This window comes from Apteryx mantelli, chromosome 18 (genome assembly GCF_036417845.1).
Source record: "Apteryx mantelli isolate bAptMan1 chromosome 18, bAptMan1.hap1, whole genome shotgun sequence".
In the NCBI taxonomy this organism is placed as follows: Eukaryota; Metazoa; Chordata; class Aves; order Apterygiformes; family Apterygidae; genus Apteryx; species Apteryx mantelli.
This window is the reverse complement of record NC_089995.1, coordinates 14,518,126-14,542,953: the sequence shown is the minus strand read 5'-3', so window position 1 is coordinate 14,542,953 and position 24,828 is coordinate 14,518,126. Positions and strand designations below refer to the sequence as shown.

Below are 24,828 nucleotides of genomic sequence, written 5' to 3'. Positions count from 1 at the left end.
TTGCGACAGATTTGCTCTTGCATAGTGTTACTTAGTGATAAGCTCTGTGTGGGATAAAATACACTAACAGAGCCAGTATCTAATTATGTGAGAGGACTCAGATGGAGAAGGCTACAAGGTAATCACTATTTTTCACCACCTGTGAAAGCCCTACTGCATTTGTCCCTTGGTTTCAGAGTTTTCTTAATGGGTGAGGAAGAAAAGCTAGACACAGCTGGGGGGCAGAGCCTGTCTGTTGGTTCAGAGGCTTGCGGCAAAGCTTGGCGAAGGCGCTGAGCGTCCTTCCCTCGCCTCCAGGAGGCTTTCAGACCTCGCCACGTGCAATTGATGACCGTTGGAAGATGTTACGGCACGCTACAGGACTGGGCCGTGGCATAACATAAGGGTCTCGATTTTCAGTTGTGCTATTAGTCAATACACAAGAACTAACATGCCTAAGTTCTGGTGTAAATGTAATAGCCGGTTATTTCAGAACAGAGGATTTCTCCTCTGGCCACACTCTCTCCCTTCCACCTGCTCCCCCAGCCTGTGGTTTAACATTGCTACTGGATAGTGGCTCTGTCCTGTCTGCAACAGAATTACGGCATTTAGTCATTAGGGTGATGAAAGTACAACCGATTATCCAGCCAAAGACGTGCTCTCAGGCTGCGGTTTGACAAGCATTTCTTTTGGTGGCAATGTCAGTGTGAGCAGAGGGACCGCTTGCTCTTGCTTCTTCTTACCTTGCAGCTGGGCAAGGAACTGGTTTGGGGAAATCATCCAAGCTAAATATAGCTCAGCAAGAAACACTGCTGAAAGATATGCTCTTCAAATAACAGTGCCGGTGGTGCAAACTCCCAGTGCAACTCCTGTACCGAAGGCTGATGAGGGCTCAAGGCTGTGCATTAAAATGAGTGTTGAAGGGTCTTCCGACTGAAACCATGCACTGGTTATGGTCTAGGTCACGCTATGCAGGGCACTGACAGTGGTGAATGATGTTTCATTGCAAAGCTAATAGGTTGGATTTTTTTTTTCTTCTGAAGTAGCAGTAAAACTCTTGAGTTCTGTGTTCCCACAGGGAGGGTGGTAGGGAAGAAATCAATGTTTCATGGCTCAGACTCAGGCAGGTTAAGAACAATGTGGATTTGATGTTTTAGGGTGAGGAAATAAAAGGAATGATGTAAATCCTAAAGGTTTAGTTCTTATTGCGTTATGTGTGTATTACCATTTATATTATTTAAATAAAGACATCTGTCACTGCTGAACTGATGCTAAAAACAACTCTGATAGCAACTGCTTGAGCAACAACAGGGAGTTTCCAAGCTGATCCCTAGCAGACCAGAAGCTTATCTTAGGCCAGTGGTAGGGACCTTTGCTTTATCAAGGGACTTCCTAATACTCCTAGTGGAAAAGTAATATGCTCCTTGGTGTTTACAGGATAGTGATATTGTAAAAAAGAAAAAAGTTAGGTCTCAACCTTCCTGAGACACCGAGGCTGGGTTGCCAGCCCTCCTTGAGCCCTGTATGAGACGAAGTGTCTGTAGGCTCATGACTCGTCTTCGTAGGCAGCCAGGAACGCAATTTCTGCCACCACAGACTTGGAGGGAACAGGGGCAGGAGGACACACAGACAGAGGATGCCAGTGGTTCCTCCCTTTCCATTTCATGTTTTATTCAGCAAGAATTTTACATACCCTATATAATAGGTGATTATGCAATTTGGGGAACTCTGCTATATGAGATGTAGTCCAGGAGTCCTGTTGGCTGCAGAGGTTTGCAAGAAAGTTCACTAATAAATAGGTGAGGGCAAGTCTTGAAAGCATGGAGTGATGGCTTTTTAAGGGACCGTGTTAGAGGCAGTATGGTGTGTATGTGTGCTCTGCGTAAATGTGAGGCTGGCCTAGAGCACTAGCTACACTTCAGGGTCCACCAAATAAAGCTGCTGCGTATAGATGGCACTCAGCGTCCCAAAACATCTTGAATTCAGATAGGACGCATACTGTTTCACAGCTAGGTTTAAGATCCTGCAGTGCTGTGCACTTAACCTATAAACAGTTGCCCTACAACCAGATGCCCCTGCAGTGTGCCACTGTGGGATTTGGGTCACTGGGAGAAACCACAGCTGGATTTGCAGAGAGCAGACAAACAAACCACGCTGGTTCTCGTTGTTTGTCAGCCTGCCTCTGCTGGCTGCGCGTAAATTCTCCTCCACCCCTCAATTAGTGCAGAAGCATTTGAAAATGGCCGTGCTTCTCATGGATGCAAACTGCAGACAATTTCCCCGTGCACTGAGCTCTGGACAACATACTTCTCTGCTCCCTGTGACCTGTATTTATATATAAGGGACCCTTTGGCAACCTGCAAAGCCTTTGAAGTAATAGATACTCATCTGCAGAAATATTTGCCACTTCGAGGTGTTGCTTAAAGCAACAGCAAGGATTTACCCAAGAGCAGATGGTATCAAGCCGTGTGAGCCTACTAACCAGCAGCTTCACGCCCTACCGGGACAGGGCATGCCTTCGTGCTCTGCAGCCCGGCTGCCCGCGGGCTTCACGCCGAGGGATAGCTTGCTTAATCGCCGAAGTAAATCAAGGCAAGCACAGTGCTCTCTTGGCTTTGTGTAATCCCTAAAGAAAAAACTAAATGAAAATGACTCTTGAAATTGCAAATGCTTCTGGGAGAGACAGTCCCTGCGTGACTGCACACCTGCTCTTAAACTGCAGGAATCTCTCTGGGAACGCTCTCACTGGCAATGCGAATACTTTCTAGTTTTCTGCTGTCATTCACCCACACAGTACGTCCAAAAGGATGGGATATCCCTTCCTCCAGATAGCATGTCACCATCTGCTGTGCTATTTTCTGTTTCTCTTGCACACACTATTGTTAGCCCAGCGTTTTTCTGCACAGTGCTAGACCTCCAGATTGCCCTTGTTATTAACCAAGGCTGACCTGGCCTGCGCGCTTGTTGCCCGCAGCATGCTCTGAATGCACATCCTGCTGCTTTACTGCATTGCAATTTTTGTATTTTATTTTAATCTTTTGCTTTTAAAAATACCTCTCTTGAGGTTATCTGTTGATTTTTTTTTTCAATGAAAAAAACATTCCTGCCATCAGCATGAAGAGTTTAATGAGAAATTCCATTGAAAATGCAGAAATGGGGCACATGCACTGTGTAAGAGTTGGAGTCCCTTGGTCACAACACCAGGAATAACTTTATATATAGTTATTTCACCAGCAGATCTCGTACTGCTCCAAAGAGCTGGTTTATATGGTTATCCCTATTGTACAGAAGAGGATAATGTGGCAAAGTGCTTGCTTGGAAAGCCAGACTTGCAGACCTACTCCAAGGATTTATTCACTTCCCACAGCAAACACTATTGCACTGATTTTTGTTTGTTTTTTGTTTTTAAATGGTGCTGTATGTCAGGTTTGTCACACGATGCCAAAAGCATGACACTGAGCATTACATACAGGCTAACTTATCCTAAAATGCAGAGGGGATCTGAATTTAAAAATATGTCATTCCCCGTGTTCTGTGTGCTCTTCCTTAAAGTTTTTCGGGACCCTCCTTAGTTTAGTTTGGGATCCTGTGTTTAGTTATAATGGTGTAAATCCAAAACAGAGGGTGCTGGCAAATTTCCATTAGGACAGGAAACGCTGAGCTTTTGAAACTTAGCCTCCTCAACTGAATAAAACTTTCAGAATTCAAATATTACAAAACATTTCATGTTGGCATGAACATCTAGTTCTGACTTTACTGCTGTGATTTATTGTGGTACAACATATACTCTCTCTTACTGTCGAAGTGCAAGGCTGCAACAGAAATCTTTGCGAGGTCTTTGTGTTCTTGGGAAAGGATTCAATTTTACCAAATCCCTGCCTCCTTACAGAGTAGCTTTCGCTCTGCCGAGTGACTCCTGGCACGTGGGGGAGCAAAGCGGAGCAAAGTCAGCTGGCAGTGACTCTTCATCAAAGCTAGGACAGGCCTTCTCTGGGTGCCAGCGATCTCCCATCATAGACTGTTTTTTGGGGCATTTCTAGCATGTTTTCTGTCCTGCGGCTGTGCACCGGGAGCCGGCAGGTAATGCTGCCTCTGAGCCCTGGGGTCTGTCACGTCGGAGGGGTTTTCCTGCACGTATTCGAGCAGCAAGAGAGACGAGTCCTTGCACATGTGGGGAAGGAGGGTGCGAGGCTCTGCCACGTGTCCGCCACACGTGAGCACCCTGGGGCAGAGCGAGGAGCAGGTCCTCCCACCGGGAGGAGGGGTCGGAGCTGCTCCCGCTTCCCTGGCTTCTGCCGGCTGAACCAGCCTGTGCAGAGGGGCTCCAAAGCAGGGAGGAGAGGAAAGACGTGCCACGACCAGCACTGTCCATCTATAATTGTCTTCTTCAGTTTAAGCCATTACAGAGTCTTTCTAATACGGCATGGTTGATGGGAAACCACCCAAATGCCGTTTGACACAAGTGAATTTCTATCAGGTTTTGACACTTCTTCATTTCTCTGGATAAATAGCTGGGCATGGATTGATAAACCCGGGAGTCCTTTTTGGCCTGTTGATGTGTAGCGTGGGACAGCTAAAGAAAACCCAAGAGAATGAAGGTGCTTGCTAGGAAAGGGCATTCTCCTGAGCCTGAAGAGGTCAAGGGAAGAGTGCTAGCCACTTGGATGGTTTGTTCATCCTGAAAAACAGATAACGAAGTAAATTTGCCGTGCTCTGTGTTTGACCTAAGTAGCTTCTGAGCTACACAAGGAAGCAGGAACCCCCACAAGAACTGATTAGAGAGCTGCAGCTTGCCAGGTGGGCACAGGCAGTGGTATTGAGAGTCAGGTAGAACTACTTTAATAATTGATGGCTGTACAATATTTATTAAGCAGTGTTTGATTAAAAGCAAAGACCTTCTGTTCTGACCTGTTTTCACTCCTTCCCACTCCCTGTTTTCCACATATTTATTTTCTTCACTTTTCATCCTCTAGCCTTCCTTCCCTAAGGTACTTTCATAAAGGTAGAAACTGTTCTGGACTAACGCGGTTTTGCTATGTGAAAGCAGCAAGCCCAAGCCTCTGATTCCTGGGAGGAATTAAGGTCTTGTCTTTGAGTCTGAATGAGCCAGACTAACAGAGCCGTGCTCTGCACAGCGGGAGGAGGAACGGGTAGGAAGTGTAACGGTGTTTGGACAGCCGGCACCTGTTTGGTGTTAACTGCAGTCTCCTTGGGTCACACGCGGTGAACCACTGGGTTTGGCCAGTCCTTGGAAGAGAGTCCAAAACCATGCCGGAGCGCTTCATGCAAAGGGGCAGAGGACTCTCATCTGACAGTAATGACCAATATATTGCTGTGATTTTAGCTGTATGCCCTCCAGCTCTGGTGCGTGCAGATGTGACCTTGCACAGGAAGCAAGCTTCGTCTTCTGTTTCCTTCCATTCACCAATCTAAAAGGCACATTAAAAATCTTATGGGAGAAGTGAGTTCTTACTGCTTAGGTATTCTGCGACCAATTCACAGCAACAGCTTTGGTGAAATTCATTTATGCCCAGTCTGCATATAAAGCTGCTTAGTTAAAAAAAAAAAAAAAAAAAGCAATCAGACAGAAAGATCCTCCTCTCCACCCTTTTTATCTTCTTCTTCTTTGATTTAAAGTGCTGAGTCTGAAATTAGGTACATTAAGACTGAAAAACACGCAGCCAACTCCCCTTCTGGCTCTGATTTTGCTTACACCAGTCTGCAGTCTGTCAGATACAGACTGTCCATCCTGTATCTTGCTCCCATTTGAACTACACTGAATTACATTGAAGCAAGCGTTTGGCATTAAGTGCATAGAACATTTTCCTGAAATTCATGAACAGTGAAAAGCAAAAAGCCAAACCCTAAGTAATCTTAGCAACACAGTGACTGTCCCCACTGGTGGTGAGGGTCACCGCTGCGAATGCCTGAATCCCCACTGGACCCTTGGGGTATCAGCAGCTCACAGCTGCTCCAGCACCTTGTTCTGCCTAGAGGTCTTTTTCACAAAACAGCACAAACGGCCGTGATAACCAGAGCTCCTTACTTTGGTCTCTATTGATTAACCTCTGCAAATTAAATTAAATTATTTTCTTTCTGTAATTACTTGTCCTGCAGGCTCGAACTAGCTCGAGGACCTGAGTCATAATCCAGTGTAAGGTGAAGCATGACAGATTATTGGCTTTCTGCAGATTTACATTTTGTTTTACGATTGGTTTGTTTTATCACTTTACAGGCCTACAGCCCAGATCTTCAGGCATAAGCATCTGAGCCTAAGCACATGGCGCTACTTGTAAGCAGATTGGCAGGGCAAAAGAAATGCACTTTTTTCTTCCCTAAAATATTTTTCCTTATCCCGTTACACTTGCTTTAGCAGTCTTCTTGCAAGTTTATTTATATAATTAGGCTCCCTTATGATATATTACAGCTTTCTGAACTCTGATCTTTTATTTCTAGTTTCTCATGTGCCCTTTACGCTAAAAGACCCATTTGAGGAATCGACTTTGTGTCCCAGAAAAGGCCCTGGATATTCCTGTCTGTGTTCACACCTGCTGCTCTGCTCTTCCCTTCCCTGCTGGGCGGTGACCTGCTGCCCTTGCCTTCACTGTGCCACGGGAAACGTTTGGCTGTGAATTCCCGGTCCTGGAGCCAGGGAAGTAGAGCAGAGCAGTGCACGGAGGTTGCCCCTTCCCCAGGAATCCCTCATCAGCCGTGGCTCCATCAGGTGAAACTTCCTCGTCCCCAGGCAGAACTAACTGCGCCCTGCAATGACGCTTCCCCATGTCCGCGCCAACTAAATACCCACTGTTTTTAACCATAGTTGCTTTTAACAATAATTGCATCCTTAGAGATGCAAGCCTGCACTGAAGGCAGGTTTTAGTCATGTGCCACAGTTAAAATAAACTAACGCACAAGACTAAATCCTCACTGTTGCAACCCTTTACAAATAAACTGTGTTCAAAAATGTTTGCCAAACACCTTGTGGGCTGGTCCAGCACAGCAAATTGCTCTTGGGGTTCAGCTGCAGGTTGCAGCTCTTGCCCAGGGGTGGCGGGGTGCTTGGTGGTTAATCGTGGGGAGGTTGGGCTGCCGTAGAGCTGCAAGCAACCCCTCGGGTCGGAGAGCCTCTGTCAGAGGGTCCCTTATGGCGACGCGCTCGCAGGGGGTTAGGTTTGCTGCAGGCTCACCAGGGATCGGCGTTAATGAAGCGCATTTTATTTTTGCAAAGGTAGTAGATGAAAGGGACCAAGGCCTGCCCTTCTCCAGAGCTCTCCGGCCCTTAAGAGGAAGGGGCAGCTTAGTCAAGGTCTGTCCCGTCATATGTACTTGAACCTCTTCTGATTTACTTGAGCTGCGCTGCAGCTCCCTTGCGCCTGAAAAGCACTGTAAACGGGAGTCTAAACTGGCTCATCGCTTGCAGAGCCGTGAACAAAACTGAACCTTCTCCCCTTCCCAATTTTTATCCTTGGAGACTGTCTCGGAGTAACGCAGGCAGCAGACACTGAACTGCCACCTTCTCGACTGCAAGGCCAGTGCCGTCTGTCACGGACTGGCTGCACAGCGGGGTTTGCAACGGTGTGTCGCTGCCTGCCACCAAGGAAGGACACGGGGAATATTAATGCCCGTGGGATCCAGGCATCTCGATCCTGAGGGCAGCCCTGAGAATCTCGGCCGTTGCTTGCACCGCCCCCCTTCCTCCAGCCCTTCCCCATCCCTCCTCCTCCTCCTCTCCCATTCAGCTTGACAAGCTGAGCCTGTAATGAAAGAAGGACAAAGCACACAAAAAAAAATCCCAAGCCAGCACCAGGTTTGAAAGCACTCGGGCGCTGTGCGAACTTAATAAAGTACAGCAGCCACAGGGAACACCCTGCAATACAGTAGCATCACATGCAAATCCACAACAGCAGCCCCTCAGCCGGAGCCGCTGCCGGCACCTCGTACTGGCGAGCGCAGAGCGACGAGAGCGGGAGACTCCCTCGGCTTACACACCCGCCTACGGAATTAAATCGTAGCTCTATATATAGCTCCTGTCACGTGCCGGGAGCTCAGGCTTCCGCAGACGCCCACGCTGCGCTCGCCGCCGTTATTTTTAGCAACAGCGGCAAGGTTACCTGGATGATTCCTGGCAAATAGGGAGGATGTGCACTAAATTGCACCCAGCTTATTAGTGGTGGCAGTGGATCTTTTTTTGTGCCTGCTCCTACCTTTCTGTCTCCGGAATAAGTCTGTCAAGTCTTCTCAGCCGGCCTGAAATTATGATCTGAAATGAGGGCAGATTCCTGATTTCTAGTTCAGCTGCCTGGAGTGGGAGTTTGAACATGGTCTGAGCTTCATCAGAAGGTCTCAGTAATGTCCAGGTGAATTTAGACCAGCCTCTGAACTGGACCCAGTTCAGTATCTACTTAATCTTGCCTGCGTTAGGTTTCCTAGCAGTTTGGCCCCATTCTGATCAAAGCAAAACAAAATATTCACAGAATCACAGAATCGCTGAGGTTGGAAGGGACCCCTGGAGATCATCTAGTCCAACCCCCCTGCTCAAGCAGGGTCACCTAGAGCACGTTGCCCTGAAGTCCTGTGAATTCAGCCCAGTTTCCCAGTGATTTCTCCCTGTCTGAAAGCCAACGCCTTTCCAGTCAGCAAAGCGATGCTTTTGCAAGGAAGTCACCGGGGGCACGCAGTTCTGGGGACACGGGTCAGAGCTTTCGTTTTGCGGATAGGGGCAATTTTCCTCTGCGACTGCTCTGCGTGGAACCGTCACGCTTCACGCTTGTGGGCTGCAAATCTGAAGGGCAGTTTGCTTGGCCTTGCTCGGTGTGCTATGGCACTGCGGGCTTCCCGTTCTGGTGTGGGGGGCGCAAACCCGGCTCTAGTCTGGGTGCGCGTTTAGCGACAGCCGCCGTTTCCGGGCAAGTTAACTCGAATGCCTTTCCAGGAACCTCCAGGCAGCACTAGAACTACAGATTTCCAGATGTGGTAAAGTAATGTATAAAGATATCTCTTTCTTCAACTTACCCTGCCAAGAAATTTTGCCCCAGCACGACCCACTTACCCATGCCAGGATTTTCAGTGTGGTAAAGCTCTATTTTAGGTATTTGAGTTTTGGTTCCTACGTCCGCAAAACTCTGTTGCTTGTCTTGTCTGGCTCCTTTTATGCCCACTTTTCTGCATCTGAATTCCTGTCTCCACAATCTCGAGTGCTGCTTAATGCATTGTGTCTACTTATGCAAATATCCAAGGAGGCGAAACCGAACATGAAGTGGAAATTGCAAGTATAATCTTTTCCCCAAGAATTCATGCTTTCACTGAAACATTAAGTAATAATGGAGTGTCTTTAACTGTGGTTCTACAAGACATGAGAAGTACCAGCCACCCAAGCAGTTCAAACATTAACTTTCTAAACAGTCAGGTATCTAAATCTAATTAACAACCTTTTCCTGCGTCACTCTCCAGTCTAGCAACTCTTTTACTCCTCCAGGTTTCAGTTTAAATCCCTTCTAGAACAAGGTGAGTCTGTAAGGCAGAACGCAGTTCTTGCAAGTAATCGTACTTGCAAATGTCTTTTCTGCCTCTTGACACAAAGAGCTCTCAATTTGCCGGATTCCATCGAGGGCTCATTATCTGCACTCCGCACATGCTAACGGGGAACGAGACCCGTCAGGAGCCTCGAGGATCCAAATCTCAGGTGTCTAATGCGCGGTGGGATACTGCAGGTGCAACTATGGCCCGGGGCGCTGGGGATGCAGGAATGAGTAAGGGAAAGTGCCGTGGCCACGGGAAATCTGGGGAAATCAGGCGGAGTACTGCCGTTCAGGCTGGAGGAGGAGGAGGAGGGAGGTGTGCGTGTTGCCACGGCAACAAGGAGGCTAATTGGGCTGGAGCGCGAGGCTGGGAAATACATTTTTCAAAAGCAGCAGTGCAAATTCACGAATACTCGATTCTGTACTCAAGCTGCTGTCAGTCAAAAACGAATCTGAAGCCAGTGGACATACACTGCTGTAAAGGTAGAATCAGGCTGAGAATATGTAGCAGCACTCCTTGCTTTCTCTTTTGGGGAGAAATGAGCAGGAAAGTGAAGAAAAAAAAAAGAGGGGTTTTAGCTTTGTTTTCATAACTGTTCATCAGCATGATAGCAGAGAGTTGGCTTTCTCACCAGATTCAAAACTACTGTCAAAATGTCTTACAACCAGAACTATTTAAAAAAATACAGTGGTTTTGAGAAAATGTTGTTCTTTTGTTCCCCATTTTTTTAAGTTGTAGACACTGTTATTCAGTATCTTTTGCACAATATGTACGTCAGCACAGCTTTCCCTCCAGACTACAGAGCTAGGCTATGTTAGTTGTGGGACTAAGGCAATTTGCTAGACAGCTGTAGACTTTCAAATCCCTACAAATGCTGTGTAAAATACTGATCTTGAAAATAACTGCCTGTTTACCTGCTATTCTTATACAGACAGCCATCAAATAACAACTCACTAATCTGCCCGTACGTTTTTCCCTCGTTGTGTGAGACGACAAGTCTATCAGCTAATGGTACGTGTGGATTTGTAGCTGTGCAGGCAAGTCCCGTTGCTGTTACCAAAGTGCCGCCAGTGCAGCAGTAACGGCAACGTGCGCCAATACGCACAGGCAGCAGCAAAACGAGAGAACAGGCTCTTCCACTGGATCCCCATTTCCTGGCAGTCCTTCCCACCTGCTGAACACTCGCCAGTAAGCTGCTTTATAAACTTTGTTGTTTTCACATTTAAAGAGAGATTAAGCTGCGCGAGTTCCAGGAAAATGAGTGAATTAAAAGACCTCAAGATCTCTTCCAAGACTGTCACTCTTACCAGTCTGATTACATTTCCATGCTACTGCCAGGCTGTGCACTGAGCTGGGGCTCTGGGGTGGTCTGGGTATTGGGGCGTGAGACCTTATCAATCCTAGTCACAGACTCTGGGGAGATATCTCTAGGCTTTGACTCCTTGGCCTTTACCAGTACCCATTTTTACTCTTTCTGGGCACATGATTGCTTTTCATTGTGTAAATATTTTCTTGCATGCATCCGCCACCTGAGTTTGTTTGCGTGGTCATGCTCTATTCTGGTGGATGAGTTAAGAGCTGAGCTGAGCTCTGCCAATGCACATATGTGCTGGAAGTTGTGTGGGAGATTGCTTCCAATCTGTTTTGCCATTCCAGGCTATTCCAGCACTCTCTGCACCGTCTGTTCCCCAAGATGTGCTGAACCTGCTGCGTTCTGTGATGGAGGAGTTAAATGAAAGCATGTCTTCCAGCACTTGCAACAAAGATGGCTTTTAGCCATCTTCCAGACTTTACCAGTGAGACTAATAGCCAACATCACAGATTGTTCCATAAGACCGTAACAGACAGTATGAAGGTTACCTTCACTATATTGATCTATACACAGTATATATTTCCTAGCATCTAATGATCACCACCTCCTTTCTTCATCAGTAGAGCAGTTTCCTTCTTAAGTCACTGTACTAACACTTGACTTTAGGCAGACCTTCTTTAAAAACATTTTCTATGCCCATTATTAAGCACATTAAATGGTAAACAAAGAGAAGGGGATAAAACCTGTAATTATGCTGCTTCAGGCTGCAATTCCATCAGACCTTTCAAACGAAGAAAAGTCAGACTGCACTGAAGTGAAATGTGACCTCCCAGGCAAAAAGAGGTGTGGCTGGGTAAGAGATAATCTTCTCACTCAGTGAATAAGCTGTGATGGTCCAACTTGGTTTAAGGATGCAATGGAGTGGAAACTATTTTTTTTGCTATTTTAGAACCATAAACTTATGAAGATATTGCACAGGCTATTGACTGGCCAGAATACTAGAATTAACAATATCGAAGTGCAGCTTGAAATATTTCCCTGAAAATGAGTATCTCAGGCTTGCAAGGTCAAGATGATAGAGATCGTAAGTCAAGGTCGTGATACTTTCCTTCCTAAGATGAGGAGTATTCATGTGGTACATCTCTTATGACTTGCCCTCGCTGTAACTCTTGAAACCTAACATCAGTTGTAATGTGGTATTTTCTGCCTGTATGGGATGTACATATTTTTTTGTGACAGGGACTGTCATCGACTCTGTCTTGTGCAGTCGCTGGCACAATGGACTGTTCTCCTGTGGGCGTTAAGTGCTGCCATGCTACAAGGGATAAAGAACAGCGATCACCGAGACTGGAGGAAGGCGATTGCTCCATCTCCATCACCAGCATTGCAGGGGTGTCATGAAGTGCACCTGACATCCTGTTGGCTGCGTCCTGTTGGCAGCTCATTTCTTAGCTGAGGGCAAGCGTGGTGATGGTGGTGATGTTCTCTTCAGTAAATGCTGGGCTTTCAGGATCTGTGCTCTGACCTGTATGCGTGCCTCTCATTCCCTGTCCTCTGAGGTGAAGTTTAATCAAATGCACACGTGAATGAGCTAGCCTAAATATCAATAAGTGTTTTTTTCAGAAGAGGCTTGAGCTATTTAATATTTTGTAAGTCTGGAAGATGAACTTCTGTTCATGTTTCCCAATTTGACTCTAAGCATTTTGGCAGCGAGCGATGCTCGCTGTCCCAGTGTGGGCAGGCACAGCACAGATTATTTAACAATCCACTTTGTCTCCTCTAAAATATTCATGTTTGCAGATTATCCAAATGCAGTTCTTAAAAGAAACACACTGAAAAAACAAACCATGCAGTCTGAGCCTCACTGTTACCTTAAATCTTTGCTTTAGGCTATACACCACAGTAATGCTATTTCTCACAGCTCTTCCCCGTCGCCCTGGTTACTGATCAAAACCAGACCGTCCCTGCCATCCCTGGACCTGGGCTTATGCTCAAGTGCGGGCAATGCTGCTGCAGTTACTTCTTCCTTAAAACAGAAACACGGCCACCGGTGCATATAGCACCTTCCCTTGTTAAAGTAGGGCTGCACAGCTATAACAATTGCCTTCATCCTGAAATTCAGCTAGTGCTGATAAGGCTGCAAAATCAGGTTAATAAATAAAAAAATTTATTATTATTATTAAGTTAAAGCACTGGCCAGCTTGGAGGGTCTCAATCTTAATTACCTCAGTGGAGCTGCAGGTAATTTTGGCAGAATTTTATCTCCTTTGATTTTTGTCTTGTTTTCCATTGAAATCAAGGGAATCCTGACTGAAGGATGAGTTAAGTTTTTTTTCATGTGACAGATCAACAGCTGAAAATGTGGTGTGTGAGGCTGCGCACAATTCAGTGCAGGAAATGGGCTTGGGGGTGGGAAGCTGTGTCTCGTCTGACAGTACACAGGGGACACTTCATTGTAAAGGCAGGTTCCTCCCTGCTCTTAGACAGACTTACTTTGAGAGTTTCATTTCAATTTGCTGCCGGATTTCCTGTCTTTCCTCATCTGTCCTCCTTGGGAAAATATTCCTGTCTTCCAGCTCCTGCTTGCTTGGTCTGTTTCGTAGTTTTACTGCCAGCAGTTCTTTCTTGCATTTTCTTGGCAAAGTACCTTGAAAAGAAAGATATTAGGAAGACAACTTCTAGATATGAAAAATGGAAATATGAAGAGTGGGAGAAAATACAGAATGACAGTGATCTGTATGACAGTGTGCGATGAGCAGTTGTACGCATTGCTGTAAGTAGCGCTACGGTTGTGTTTGTGAACAGCGCTCGGGCGCAAAAGTGCTTACAAATGCAGAACGATCATATTCCTACGTGATCTTTGTCGTCTATTTTAAGCAAGTAGTGCTCTCAGGTGAAAGTTATTTGCAGCTGAGACATGGTTCACGCCACTAGTCTAGGAGTCAAAGGCTGTGCATCTTGCCCGAGTCCTCTGAGTGTCCCCACATCCCCAGCAATCTGCTTCCCGGAGCATTTAGTGATTCGTCTGCAGAGGGACTGAGCGACTCAGTGGCAGGAATAGCTGGGGTGTATGCGCCTTCCCTTCTGGGTCACCAGGCATAATCAGGAATAGGTAACAGGAACAGAAGCAATCCAAGTGGTTGCCTGGCCTGTACATTTTTATATTTAAAAAAAATCCACTCTGCTTTTAAAGCATTAAAAATTAGAAAATCAGAATTGTGAGCAGATGCAGTCTGTAAATAGCACTTAATGTGAGCCATTATGTATAACTACATCCCATCCAGTGTGACGGTGACACAGGAGAATTTCATTTAGCAATAAACACTCTATTCTTGAAGACCATAGTATTCAAGAGTACTCTTCAAAAGCACAGCAAAGCATGGCATTCTATACTTTTTCTCTGAAGAGAGTAGGGGGACCCCAGTCCAAGGAACGAAAGGGAAGGCCAGCTTTGCTGGTGATGTCTAGGATGCTGGCAAGTTAATTTGGCACTCTGGCAAGGAGACACAAATACCTGTAGTGACTGCATGATCTCTTGTGTATTGTAAAACGTGCTAACACAGGCTTTAAGTTAAACAAGATAACCTAAAACATTGCCATTAGAAAAGAGGTGTCCGTAGGAGGATATGCAGCAACTGTTCTGAGTCTACTGCTTTTTGGTGGGCTGGATGCTGAGTCCTTGACGCTGCCCCTGCCGGTGACATCCTTTCGCCCTTACCAGAGGGGATTGTGTTTGAGCCTAAGTGTTTCCATGTCTCTGGTGTGAGTCTTTAGACCTCAGAAGGCTAAACAAGTAAAAACTGGGCCCTTGAGCTTATACAACCATTTTACAGTGTGTTCAGACAGGTACACAATAAAATGGCTGTAAACGTAAACTGCTTACGGAGTCGAAATTCACCTTTATGTTCAAAGCAGCGAAATGTAAATTGAAAGACTGAAGTGAAGCCTTTATTTGCTGAGGGGTCGACTGCTTGTGGTAAGGGGGCCAGGGAGAAAAGGGAGGTGCTATTAAAATCGGTGAGCTTCTGAGTTATACATCTGTTAGGTTATCTAGTTGGCTGCAGTCTTCCAGCAGTCGTGTCACAGGTAGGTTGTAACAAGTAAATTTACACCAGGTCCCTGCAAGCCTCTACTGGGCCGTCCTCACCCCTTTTGATGTCCAGTCCAGGACTTCAGTGGAGTCTGAAAACTGTCTTTGCAGAGTAGCATCAGTCAGATGAGATGTAGATTGTTGTCAACATACACAAGAACTGCAGATAAATCTTTGTGTCCACTTGATCTTGGGAGCATGCTGTGTAACAGGAGTTTTTCTGTTTTGGTTCCTTTTTACCTTAAAGCTTTTTTAATATAATGTTTCACCTTTTCTAGAAAAGGTCACCTTGTTTTTAAAGAAAATGGCATTTAATTGGTATTTTTGTTTGGCATTTGAGATAGGATTAAAGTCTGTTTTTTAAGGATGCTCTGGAGGTTGGCAAGATACAAAATCCTAAATAGGATCTTGTTCCCAAATATTGGGGTTTTATTTGCTAGGGACTTGTGGGCCTATATTATCACTCTTAGTATTGATCTCAAATTTCTTTATGTAGAGGGGAGGGATCTATACTACATCCTCACATATGTGCTGGGGCAGAGAGAAGTTACAGTATCCCTGTGTGAGCTGGGGCAAGTCTCTTCATAGTTGCAGTGGCCTAAAATTAGACTTTTTAGAAGCTATAATCAACTCAAAACCCTGCTTAGAGTCTGAAAGCTCTGGCCTTGTTTAGCACCTTCCTCCTAAAGCTTTCAAAGACTGTTGCAAACATTAATTTAATTAAACTTCACAGCCCTCTCTGAAGCAGTAAGTATACATCTAACCGATGGGTAAAAGAAGTTAAGTCATTTGGCTGATGCCACACAAAGCCTTCTGCTCACTGAATGTATGACTCTATCAAGAACATTTGGATCCCTAAGCCGTGGGGCTGCGGCTCTGTCAAGGTTTTTCAAGCCTTCACCCCACCGGGAGTGGGGACAGGGTGGGTGTTTGCAATGCTCGAGCTATATAGCACACAGATGAACCAAATTCCTTCTGGAAGCCATCTGAGGCACATCTGGGGCTAGCAGACTCCTGGGTATCCCTGAACATGTGCTCATTTTCACACAGGAATTTTAAACAGGCAGTAAGAGGAATTTGGTCATGCCGAGAGATTGCTGCAGAGAGATTGCACATGCACAGGAAGCCCAGGGTCTCCCGAACACGATAGCCTGACCGCCCTTGTGCTGGCCACCTGCGTAAAACATTTGCAGCCAGTTCAGGGTGTCCTGGTTGCACAGAAAGCAATACATGTTTACACCATACAGTACATGCACATGTTTCTGTCCAGAATTCCTCAGAAGGAAACAAGGGAGCTCTACACATGCACATCACTCCTCTTTTTTTGGAGATGTGCCCTAAAGGGTCATTCTCCCGGTCACCAGTAACAGCTAAGGTAGAAGCATGCAGGCCTATCCCTGCTCCCTTCAGGCTCTTATAAACTACCTGCCATGCCATACTATACCCGTTCTTTGAATTTTGGGAGGGCTACTGGAGTCACAGAGATTATGTGCTCGGATGAGGTCAGGCCTCCTTTTCTGCTCTCCTTCATCTCGTTGAAGGCCAGCTGAAACTGGTGCTCTGCAGATAAAAGACTGGACCTTTTTGTAACGAGTCAGGTTTTGAACCTGATGTGGAAACATTGGCTTAAACCAGCTTAGTGTCAGCCCTAGAGGCTTGTATTTCAAATGAAGTGGAACAATACAATATTTTGCTCAAAACTAAAATTAAGCTACTCTTCAGGGCTCTGACTACTCCCAGGTTGCTCTGCTGCACACTTCGAAAGAGTCCACTACTTTGTGAAATTGAAAACACAAATCATATCTGAAAAATCAAACTTTAACCCAAATCCTGCTGTTGTATTAAAGGAGCAGAGAGCATACCACGCACTCCGATAAGCTGTACTCGCTTCGTCCAGATGTCTGGATTTCTGAAAGGCTTATGCTATAGCCACTCCCATGGTCCATATGCACTGTGCACTGATTAATCTTTAGGGTATTTCACCAAATAAAAATGCAAGAGATCTGGATTAAGCTGATCTGCTAGTCTAAGGAGCCATCCCCAGTGCCTAATCGATTGGGTTAATTCCTGAAAAATAGTATCTGCCTGACCAAGTGAAAGGAGGGAGATGATGTTACCCCTGCAGGAAGACATGTCAGGAAACACTGTGTAACTGGTCCGTTGTCATCTTGACTGGCCCACTGGTGGCCAATTCTGTTACCCCACCTCCTGCAAAAGCACGTACCCGATGCTTTAGAATAAAAATAAATAAATGAAAACAGAGATTTGGGGGAAATAAAGCCCCAAACTAGTTTTTGCCAGGTCCTTTGTCAGCAGCTAGAGGCAAATTCCTTCATGATCATTAACTCAGTGTGACATGTACCTGAAAATACCCTTATTTTCTTCCTAGGAGTTAATTTCCTGGTCAGTAAGACAGTGCTTGTCTGCCCTGTGACCAAGCTAGCTCAGGCAGGATCTTGGCTGTGGCCTATTGCACGGTTTATGGCAGCTCAGCTAGGTCAAAAACAAGTGCTTTGAAATTTTTCACCATTTTCCAGTTTGGTCTGCAAGTTCATGACAAAAGTTCCTGTTTTAATTCAGTTGGATCCTGACATTTAATTTCCTGCTTGTTTATATTCTGTCTGTCAAGCAGAAGACAAATCCTAATACTGCACGCTGATGGAAAGAACCAGCTCGCACTAATTATCAGTCCTGGGCTACATTCTAGTTATCCTGAGTTTTCCTTCTGTTTTGAGCAGTGTCAGATAATGATCTGTTGAGCAGGGCGCTAATGTAGGGCTTGGAAAGCCGAGGTGCAATTCTTGGCTTTCTCCAGAATTGCCGGTGACCCTTATCAAGTCACATCATCTCCTGTACCAGTGGGACTGACAGCGCACGGCAGTGACAGCAAAGGCGGTGGCCTGCTGAGGCACTACGCTAATCATCTAACAACTTTGGATGAATGGATAGGATTTTTTTCCCCATCCATTGTTGCAAAACAACCCAGTTTTTTAAACCAGGAAGAAGCTGGAGCTTTGGGGGGAATTATTCTGGTGCTAGCTCGGTCACTACTGCATCTCGCTCGCTCCCTTCTGAAATACGAATGAAAGAGCGAATGCTGGCACAAGCAGTGCCACCCAGTGTCAAGGACAGCAATGCCTTTTTTTGCATCCCCCCTCACAGTGAGTGTTGAGTGTGGTATCTCCAGGGCTGCTGCCTCCTCCGGGGCTGGTACACACATCCCATGCTCAGACCTCTGTGGTTTAAGCCACTGTGTTTCCCAACTTGCCGTGTGCCCATCTGCGGCAGCCTCCTCAGACACCAAAAGCTGAAACTTTGCATGGGCCGTGTTTGTGCTGTGCCCCTAAAATGAGCCTGAACTCATGGCAAGCACTGGGCTTGTACAAGCGATTAGGTCTTTTGCAAATGCATGTTCTGCAAGGACAAGGTTTAGGGGGGGAAAAAAAGGGAGGGGGACAGGAATGCTATGGTGATCTTCAGACATTTTAAATAAAATGATTTTAGGCATAAGCTTGTCTTAGACTAGCTTGGGGATAATCCTACCTCTAAGCTTTGGAGGCGTATGGAACTGTTTTTTTGGTGTGGAGTCTGCAGAGACTGAAGTTTAGGTGTGCAGAGATTTGAATGCCAGAGTGAGAGAAATTATTTAGGAGGAAGAAGGCTGTGTAATTATGAACAAAAGAATGAGAGAAAATTCTTCCCCAAAATGATTTTTGTTGAAGTCAGAAAGTGTTTTGCAGGTTGTGTGAAAAGGTTGTGTTCATATCTGGGGCCTCTTTATCAAAAGATATGCAATCTTTGGGTGCTTTCTTTCCCAGGTAAGTACTAATCTGTATGTAATCACCACATTATCTCATTTCATAAAAAAAACTGAGTTTTTCAGCCTTTCAAATAAGGCATCTAATTGCCTCTCTACATATCTACCTGTGCCCATCTCCTGTTAGCACGCTGTCATGAGAACTGGAGAAGTGAGTCTGTACATGCTTCTGGGCCCCTGAGATTTTAAATTTGGATTCTTAACCTTATTCAATAAAACATTCAAAAATGTATCAGCCCCACCTCATTATATTCCCCAATCAGTCCTATAAGCTTTTCTATCCAGCTTCTACATTTTTGCAGTGCTCATATGTCACTCAAAAATGTATTTACTATATTTTCTACTACCAGAAGATTATTCTTCTAAACTTCTAGCAAGCATGCCCTACCCACTTATAGTACATGACCAGTTATGCTCAATACATAAGCCATTGTGATTTTTAAAAGGTGATTTTTATTTTTTAAGTTAACCTTTATGTACAGAAATTATACAAGGGATTCTCTTTTGTTCTGCTGGCCATGAGATGTTGCTTCTGCAAGTGCTGCCATTCAGATGTGGTGGTGCAAAGGGTACATAAGTAACTGAAAGGGTAATGAATATTGACTTATCACCGTATCTCTAAATGCCCTCCTAGTATGCAGTGCCTGCCGAGACAGACATGACCACAGTCACTATGACTCAAACCTAACCATAGCTTTTCACCAAGATTCCTTGCAAAAGGTGACAGAGGAACAACAACAGAGGAATTTATACTGCTGAATATTTTCTGTTGCATGCTACCATGTTTAGAGCATTTCTTTAGGCTACAATAGTATATCATTATAAGATAAAAACTGACTTTCCTTACCAGAAATAATGGAGTCATTCAAAACTTCTTCATCCTGATAAAAAACAGAGTCTTCCTTGAGCTCTGAGTTCATGATCATGTTTTCTTTGTTCTCATCCGACTCTTTAACTGAGTTCCGCTTATTTTCCGAATCGCTGCTGTAACTCAGTGAGTTCTCCTTTTCTTTGTTGCGCTCAATGCTAGACGTTCTGGCTGGACGGACGTCCACTCTCTTTTTTGGAGAGCCTTTGCTTTCTCTTCCGTGGAAGCTGTGGGTGGAAGGTACACATCCCAGTGTTTAGAAAAGACATTTTATTGCCACAGTAGGGACTTATCATCATATCAGAATGAGCAGAATGTCCTCATAAAGACCAGAGCAGAGAGTTCAACAGGGGACAGTGCAAGATGGCATTGTCAAGGCTGTGTTGAGAATGACTAAAGCAGCTCTACTTTTCAATCTTTGTCATAAAGATAAGCTACAGGCAGGTAGTGACTAATATATTTCTTTGATATATAACCACGTGCTATACTGTATTGATTAAAATAAACACACAGCATGTCCTCCTAACGTAAATTCATTCTGATAGTTTTTGATCATGACAGAGGTTTAACAGAAACCTGTTAAATAATACAGTATGAATCCATTCCCCCGACAATAGCTGTTACGGACCTGAGAAATGTTTACAACTTAACTCCAAAGCTCTATGAAGGAAAAGGTTATCTCTGTCCTTCTCTAATATAGAGGAGGCTGTATTATGAAAACCATACAAAGTACCCAACGTACTCCCACACAACCAGTTGCATTAAAAAAATGTATACCATATACGCCTTTGTATAAGCCAAGAGACATATACTGAAACAACAGCACTTCACACATAAAAAGTACTTTTAGCAGGGTTTGCCTGGAGTACACTAACTTGGTAGGATAAAATCAAATCAAGGATTATCAAATGATTCTACCTATTTGAAAACCTACTTCCATGTCACAGTAGCCTTCTTATAATGGAAGAACATACTTTGAAGTAACTGCCAAATGAAGCATTTTAACCAGGAATGGATGTTCAAAATAGTGACATCAAGAAGACAAATCTAAGCTGTAGGAGTGGACAAAATGTTAATAACAAGGTAGGAATGTTTTCCAAGAAAAAAGATGTAATGGAATGACTCTCCTTGCACACACACATAGCCAAGGGGCGTTAGGTACCTGTCCTGCCGGTGTTTGGTGGCCAGAGCCCGGTGGAGTTCTTCAATGACTCTGCTGGGGGGTAAAGGCAGGTGGACAGCAGCCAGGTGAGGGGAACCAGTTGGTGTCGTTACCTGTCCTCTGACATGGGAATCAGAGCTTTTCTGGCCAGAGGGATGGAAGAGGGCAGCTTGTCCTGAGATTTGGGAGGAACCAACAATGACATAATTCTTCAGGATAGTGGAAGGAGGAGATTTCATGGCTGGGTCATCTATTTCGCTTCCTGCTGTCAAAAGACAAAAGGATAGGAGGTCATGCAATGCTGCTTGGGTTTTTTGTGCACAAAGCATGTGCTGAGCTTAAATTGTTTGTTTGAATAGAGGAAAATGGTGATGTTCTGTTTTTGCCTAAGGGGACCTGGTTATGCTGAGTAACAGTCTGAATTTGAAAGGCTTATACTACACAGATTTGATCTAGAAAAATAGATACTTCCCCATTTCCTCTCTTTCCCACACTGTCAGATGCTCCTTTTTCCAAGTCCGTCAATGTATTCTTGATTGCCAGTGCTGTTCCTCCTAACCACTGATGGCCTGTACTGCAGTGGCTTTCCAGTCTAGCACTTTCTCTGCTGAACTCTGGCAGACTGTATTAAAATTTATGCACTCTGGTTCTCAGTCAGGACAAAATGTACCAGTGTCTATTATCTGCTCCTCTGTGATTGCTGCACAGCTTAGACCTCTGTCTTTCATATGCCAGCTGAGGAAATGCCAAAATCATTATAGTATGAGGATAACACTCACTTAACAAAACTTGCCATCCAAATGAAATCCAGATGAAATATGTATTGAGCACTAAGAAGGGAAAAGAAGGGTGGAGCAATGTTTTACAAACCTTTTTTACCCTCAGATTCAGACTTTTTTTCCATGCCATTTATTATTGGAAGCTAGACTTTGATCTATACATTTCTCTGGCACCTCAGTCCACAACACACTAGGCGTTTCCCTGGTTTTAACCATGGTAGTTTCATACTCTAAGATACCTGAACATCTGGCCTAAAAAAGATGATTATTAGTTTTTCTGTTCTGCAGTTCTCTTCTCCTTTCCCCTTTCCCTTATTTTTTTATCCCAAGCTTCCGTCATATGGCATACGGCAGCAGTTCAGTCTGAGTGTGGATAGGCAGTGAGCTTTTCTCATATAAAAGGATGTTTCTTTTCTCTTGTTGCCACCTAGTGTTGTAAATACAAATTTAAACTGACACAGCTTGTACAGCTTTTGTACAGACTTGTTTTCTCAGACCCTTCTTACTATTTTCACTTACTTTGGGATAAATCCTTCAGTTCATAGGAGAAAGAAACTTCTGTTTCTGCCTAGAGCATACCTAACATTCCCACGTAAAAAGGACATGCTTCCTTAGGAGCATGGTAACTTACCAGAGAACTGGAGAGGCCAAAAGCAGGTTTGACTATGAACCTCAGTTATTTCATATTTCCTGTCAGAACCAGCATCCTGCATCATAGTCTTCACTCAACTGCACCGGTAGCTGCCTTTTCACAGATACCCTGCTGCAAATCTGGTATAGCCCCACCAGGGCAGCCATGGGTACAGAGCTGGGCATCTGGAGTTTGGGGAGCAGAATCACTGAGGGCAACAGCAAAAGCAGAAGTGGGAAGGAGAGCTCCTGCAGCCCCAACCAAAATCAACCTCACAGATTTGAGACAGTGACAACGCTAAGTCTAGTCTCTTTTTTTCCTATGTGGGGTGGGGAGGAGAGTGTTCTTCAACTAGGAGACTTATATCCACAATACAATCTTCTCTCTCTCTCTCTTTTTTTTTTTCTCCTTTGAGAGACCTGATTTTCTAATTTTTGGAAGGCATTTTTGCACATTTCCCTCCTTCCAACCCAGAACTGTAACCAACAGCCAGAGCTTCATCCATCTCTCTGCATCCAAGCAAGAGGGATGAAGTTAGTCCAGAAGTGACCCTATTTCAAATCTAAAAATGTCTGAAAGCAGAGGAACATCTAAGGTGCCCAGTGCCTTGGAGGTGAGACACCTTCCCACCCCACAGCTCCTCCTGCACTGATCAGGATAGTCCTGGCAGCCAGGAGACAGCCAACCTCTGCTAAACATTTCTTCTGCGCTCAGGGGGGTTTTGATTATGTGCTACTGAGCAAATGCATAGAAGATGTTTATAATCAATCATTGTCCACTGAATCATAGCCCAAGGGGATGAAAAAACACTTCCAAAGTCATGTTCTGCCTCTGCGCCATGGGAGAGAGTTGCCGTGTTCTCTCAGAGCAAGAACCCCAGGTTCAGCTCAGCCCCAGAGCAGGAAGGGAGAACACTCAGTGTTATCTTTATACTTGCTTCTTCCTGGAACAGGCCAAGGCCAATTCTGTCCTCATTGCAGCTCAGGCCAATATTGAGAGTTTCCTTAAATCACACCTTATTTGTCCTAATAACAGCTGTTCAGTGAATAATCTTGCAAAGTGATGTCTTGGCACCTTGCCCTGTTCCCCCTCTGCCTATGATTAATTGATGCTTGGCTTATTCATCGCTCCTCTGCTAACAGCATCTCTAGCATTGTTAAGGGGAAAAAAATCCGAACACAAAAGAGCTTTTCAACCTCTTTGTCTTCCTTTCCTTTCATAATCAGTCTTTGTTTCTCTCTCCCCATATGTTCTGATGCCCTTTCACTCGCTGACAGTATTTGTTTAGTCTTAACTTACCACTGCCTCCACATCCATGAAAAAATGTATAATCGCTGTTGAAAAAAAGTCTATAGTTATTGGACTCATTCAGAAAATTCAGTATTGTTCTTTGTGGAAAATTTAGATAAGAATGAAATACCAAAACTCAGAGTATCTTGGATGTTAGCTGAAATACTTTAGTTAAGCAGCAAAATATCTAGACTCAGAATGCTGTGAAGTGCCTGGTGGAGCTGTCATCTCATTACCCATCTCACGGGTCAGGTTTTCTGAATGGCCTACATCTCACACGGCGCATGGCCTTTCCATCAGTCAAGCAAAGGCAAAGGGGTGTCCTAGCTGTGCCTCTTCGTGCTGCAAGATGGAAGACGCTGCTAGAGCCTGACCCATAGCAGAGAATGGCAATGTGAGCAACAGCTCCCAAGGAGCATTGTGATACCATTTTGAATCAAACTCCCATTTAAACTCTGATGGGTTCTAAGCATGGACAAAACATGGGAAACAAACTCTAGTAATTTTCCTCAAAAAGACTGAAAACCCCAATGTTTTCCATCAGCTCCAGTGGTCAGATCACTGTGCCTGTCTGAGCTTTTGTTTCCTGGCGACTTTGAAAACCCTTTTTGGGTGCCAGAGGATGAGTATGGATGTAAATCAGGGCTGTGAGAATGGCTGTCATTTAAAAGTCTAAATACCCAATGGATCTGGCATTTAGACACCAGGACTTGATTCTAATTTGCAATAAGGCCCTTTTAACTGCTTTTACCATGCGTAGAGGCCCTAAAATTGGAACAAACTAAAATCATATTCATTTTAACACCCTTTCTGTACTGCCAGAATGTTAGAAAATGTAACAACATTGGCAATACATTAGAAAATCAGGCCCAGAGGATTTGCTGTTGAAACTTTCAATGAAATCTGGCATGGAGGATTGCTTTGTGGAAGCCAGGTGTATCACTTATGTGCTGCTCTGTGTAATTAGACCAGATTTCATAGCTCTAATTTAGACCCACCCTGGAGAGCAAACCCTTCAGACAGAAACCTCCACAGAACCTATTGCCTTGAACTTGCTTTTGGCTGTTGTACCGTTATCCAGCCAGGATTCTAGGTAATGAAAACATTTAAATCTTCCTTGTGTTTTATGGCATATCAATATGACCATCTGATTCAGCAGATGTTTGCAGTTGGTTTGTTTTGTTCTACATGTGGTTAGTGCAATAGATTTGCAACAAATAATCCCCTGAGCGATTCAGATATATATGTAAAGTACAAAGATCAGTGCTTTGTTATCAGGCAGCCAGACCGCTCGGTTCCTGGAAATCATTAGCATGCTGTTCATTCGGTATGACTAGCCTGAGTCTTAGTAGCTTGTGGCAAAAGGCTTAAAAAAGGATGT

The 24,828-nt window shown here is 44.7% G+C and overlaps 1 protein-coding gene across 1 annotated transcript in view; it reads right to left on the bottom strand.

The window, feature by feature from the left end:
* Positions 1–24,828, bottom strand: part of PHACTR3 (phosphatase and actin regulator 3) — a 118,265-nt gene that overhangs the window by 16,378 nt on the left and 77,059 nt on the right. The window contains exons 6-8 of the mRNA XM_067307657.1: positions 20,748–21,012; positions 19,565–19,812; positions 13,304–13,457 (exon numbers count right to left, since the gene is read on the bottom strand). Of these exons, the coding sequence (XP_067163758.1) occupies positions 13,304–13,457; positions 19,565–19,812; positions 20,748–21,012 (667 nt within the window). The remainder of the gene's footprint in view (positions 1–13,303; positions 13,458–19,564; positions 19,813–20,747; positions 21,013–24,828) is intronic.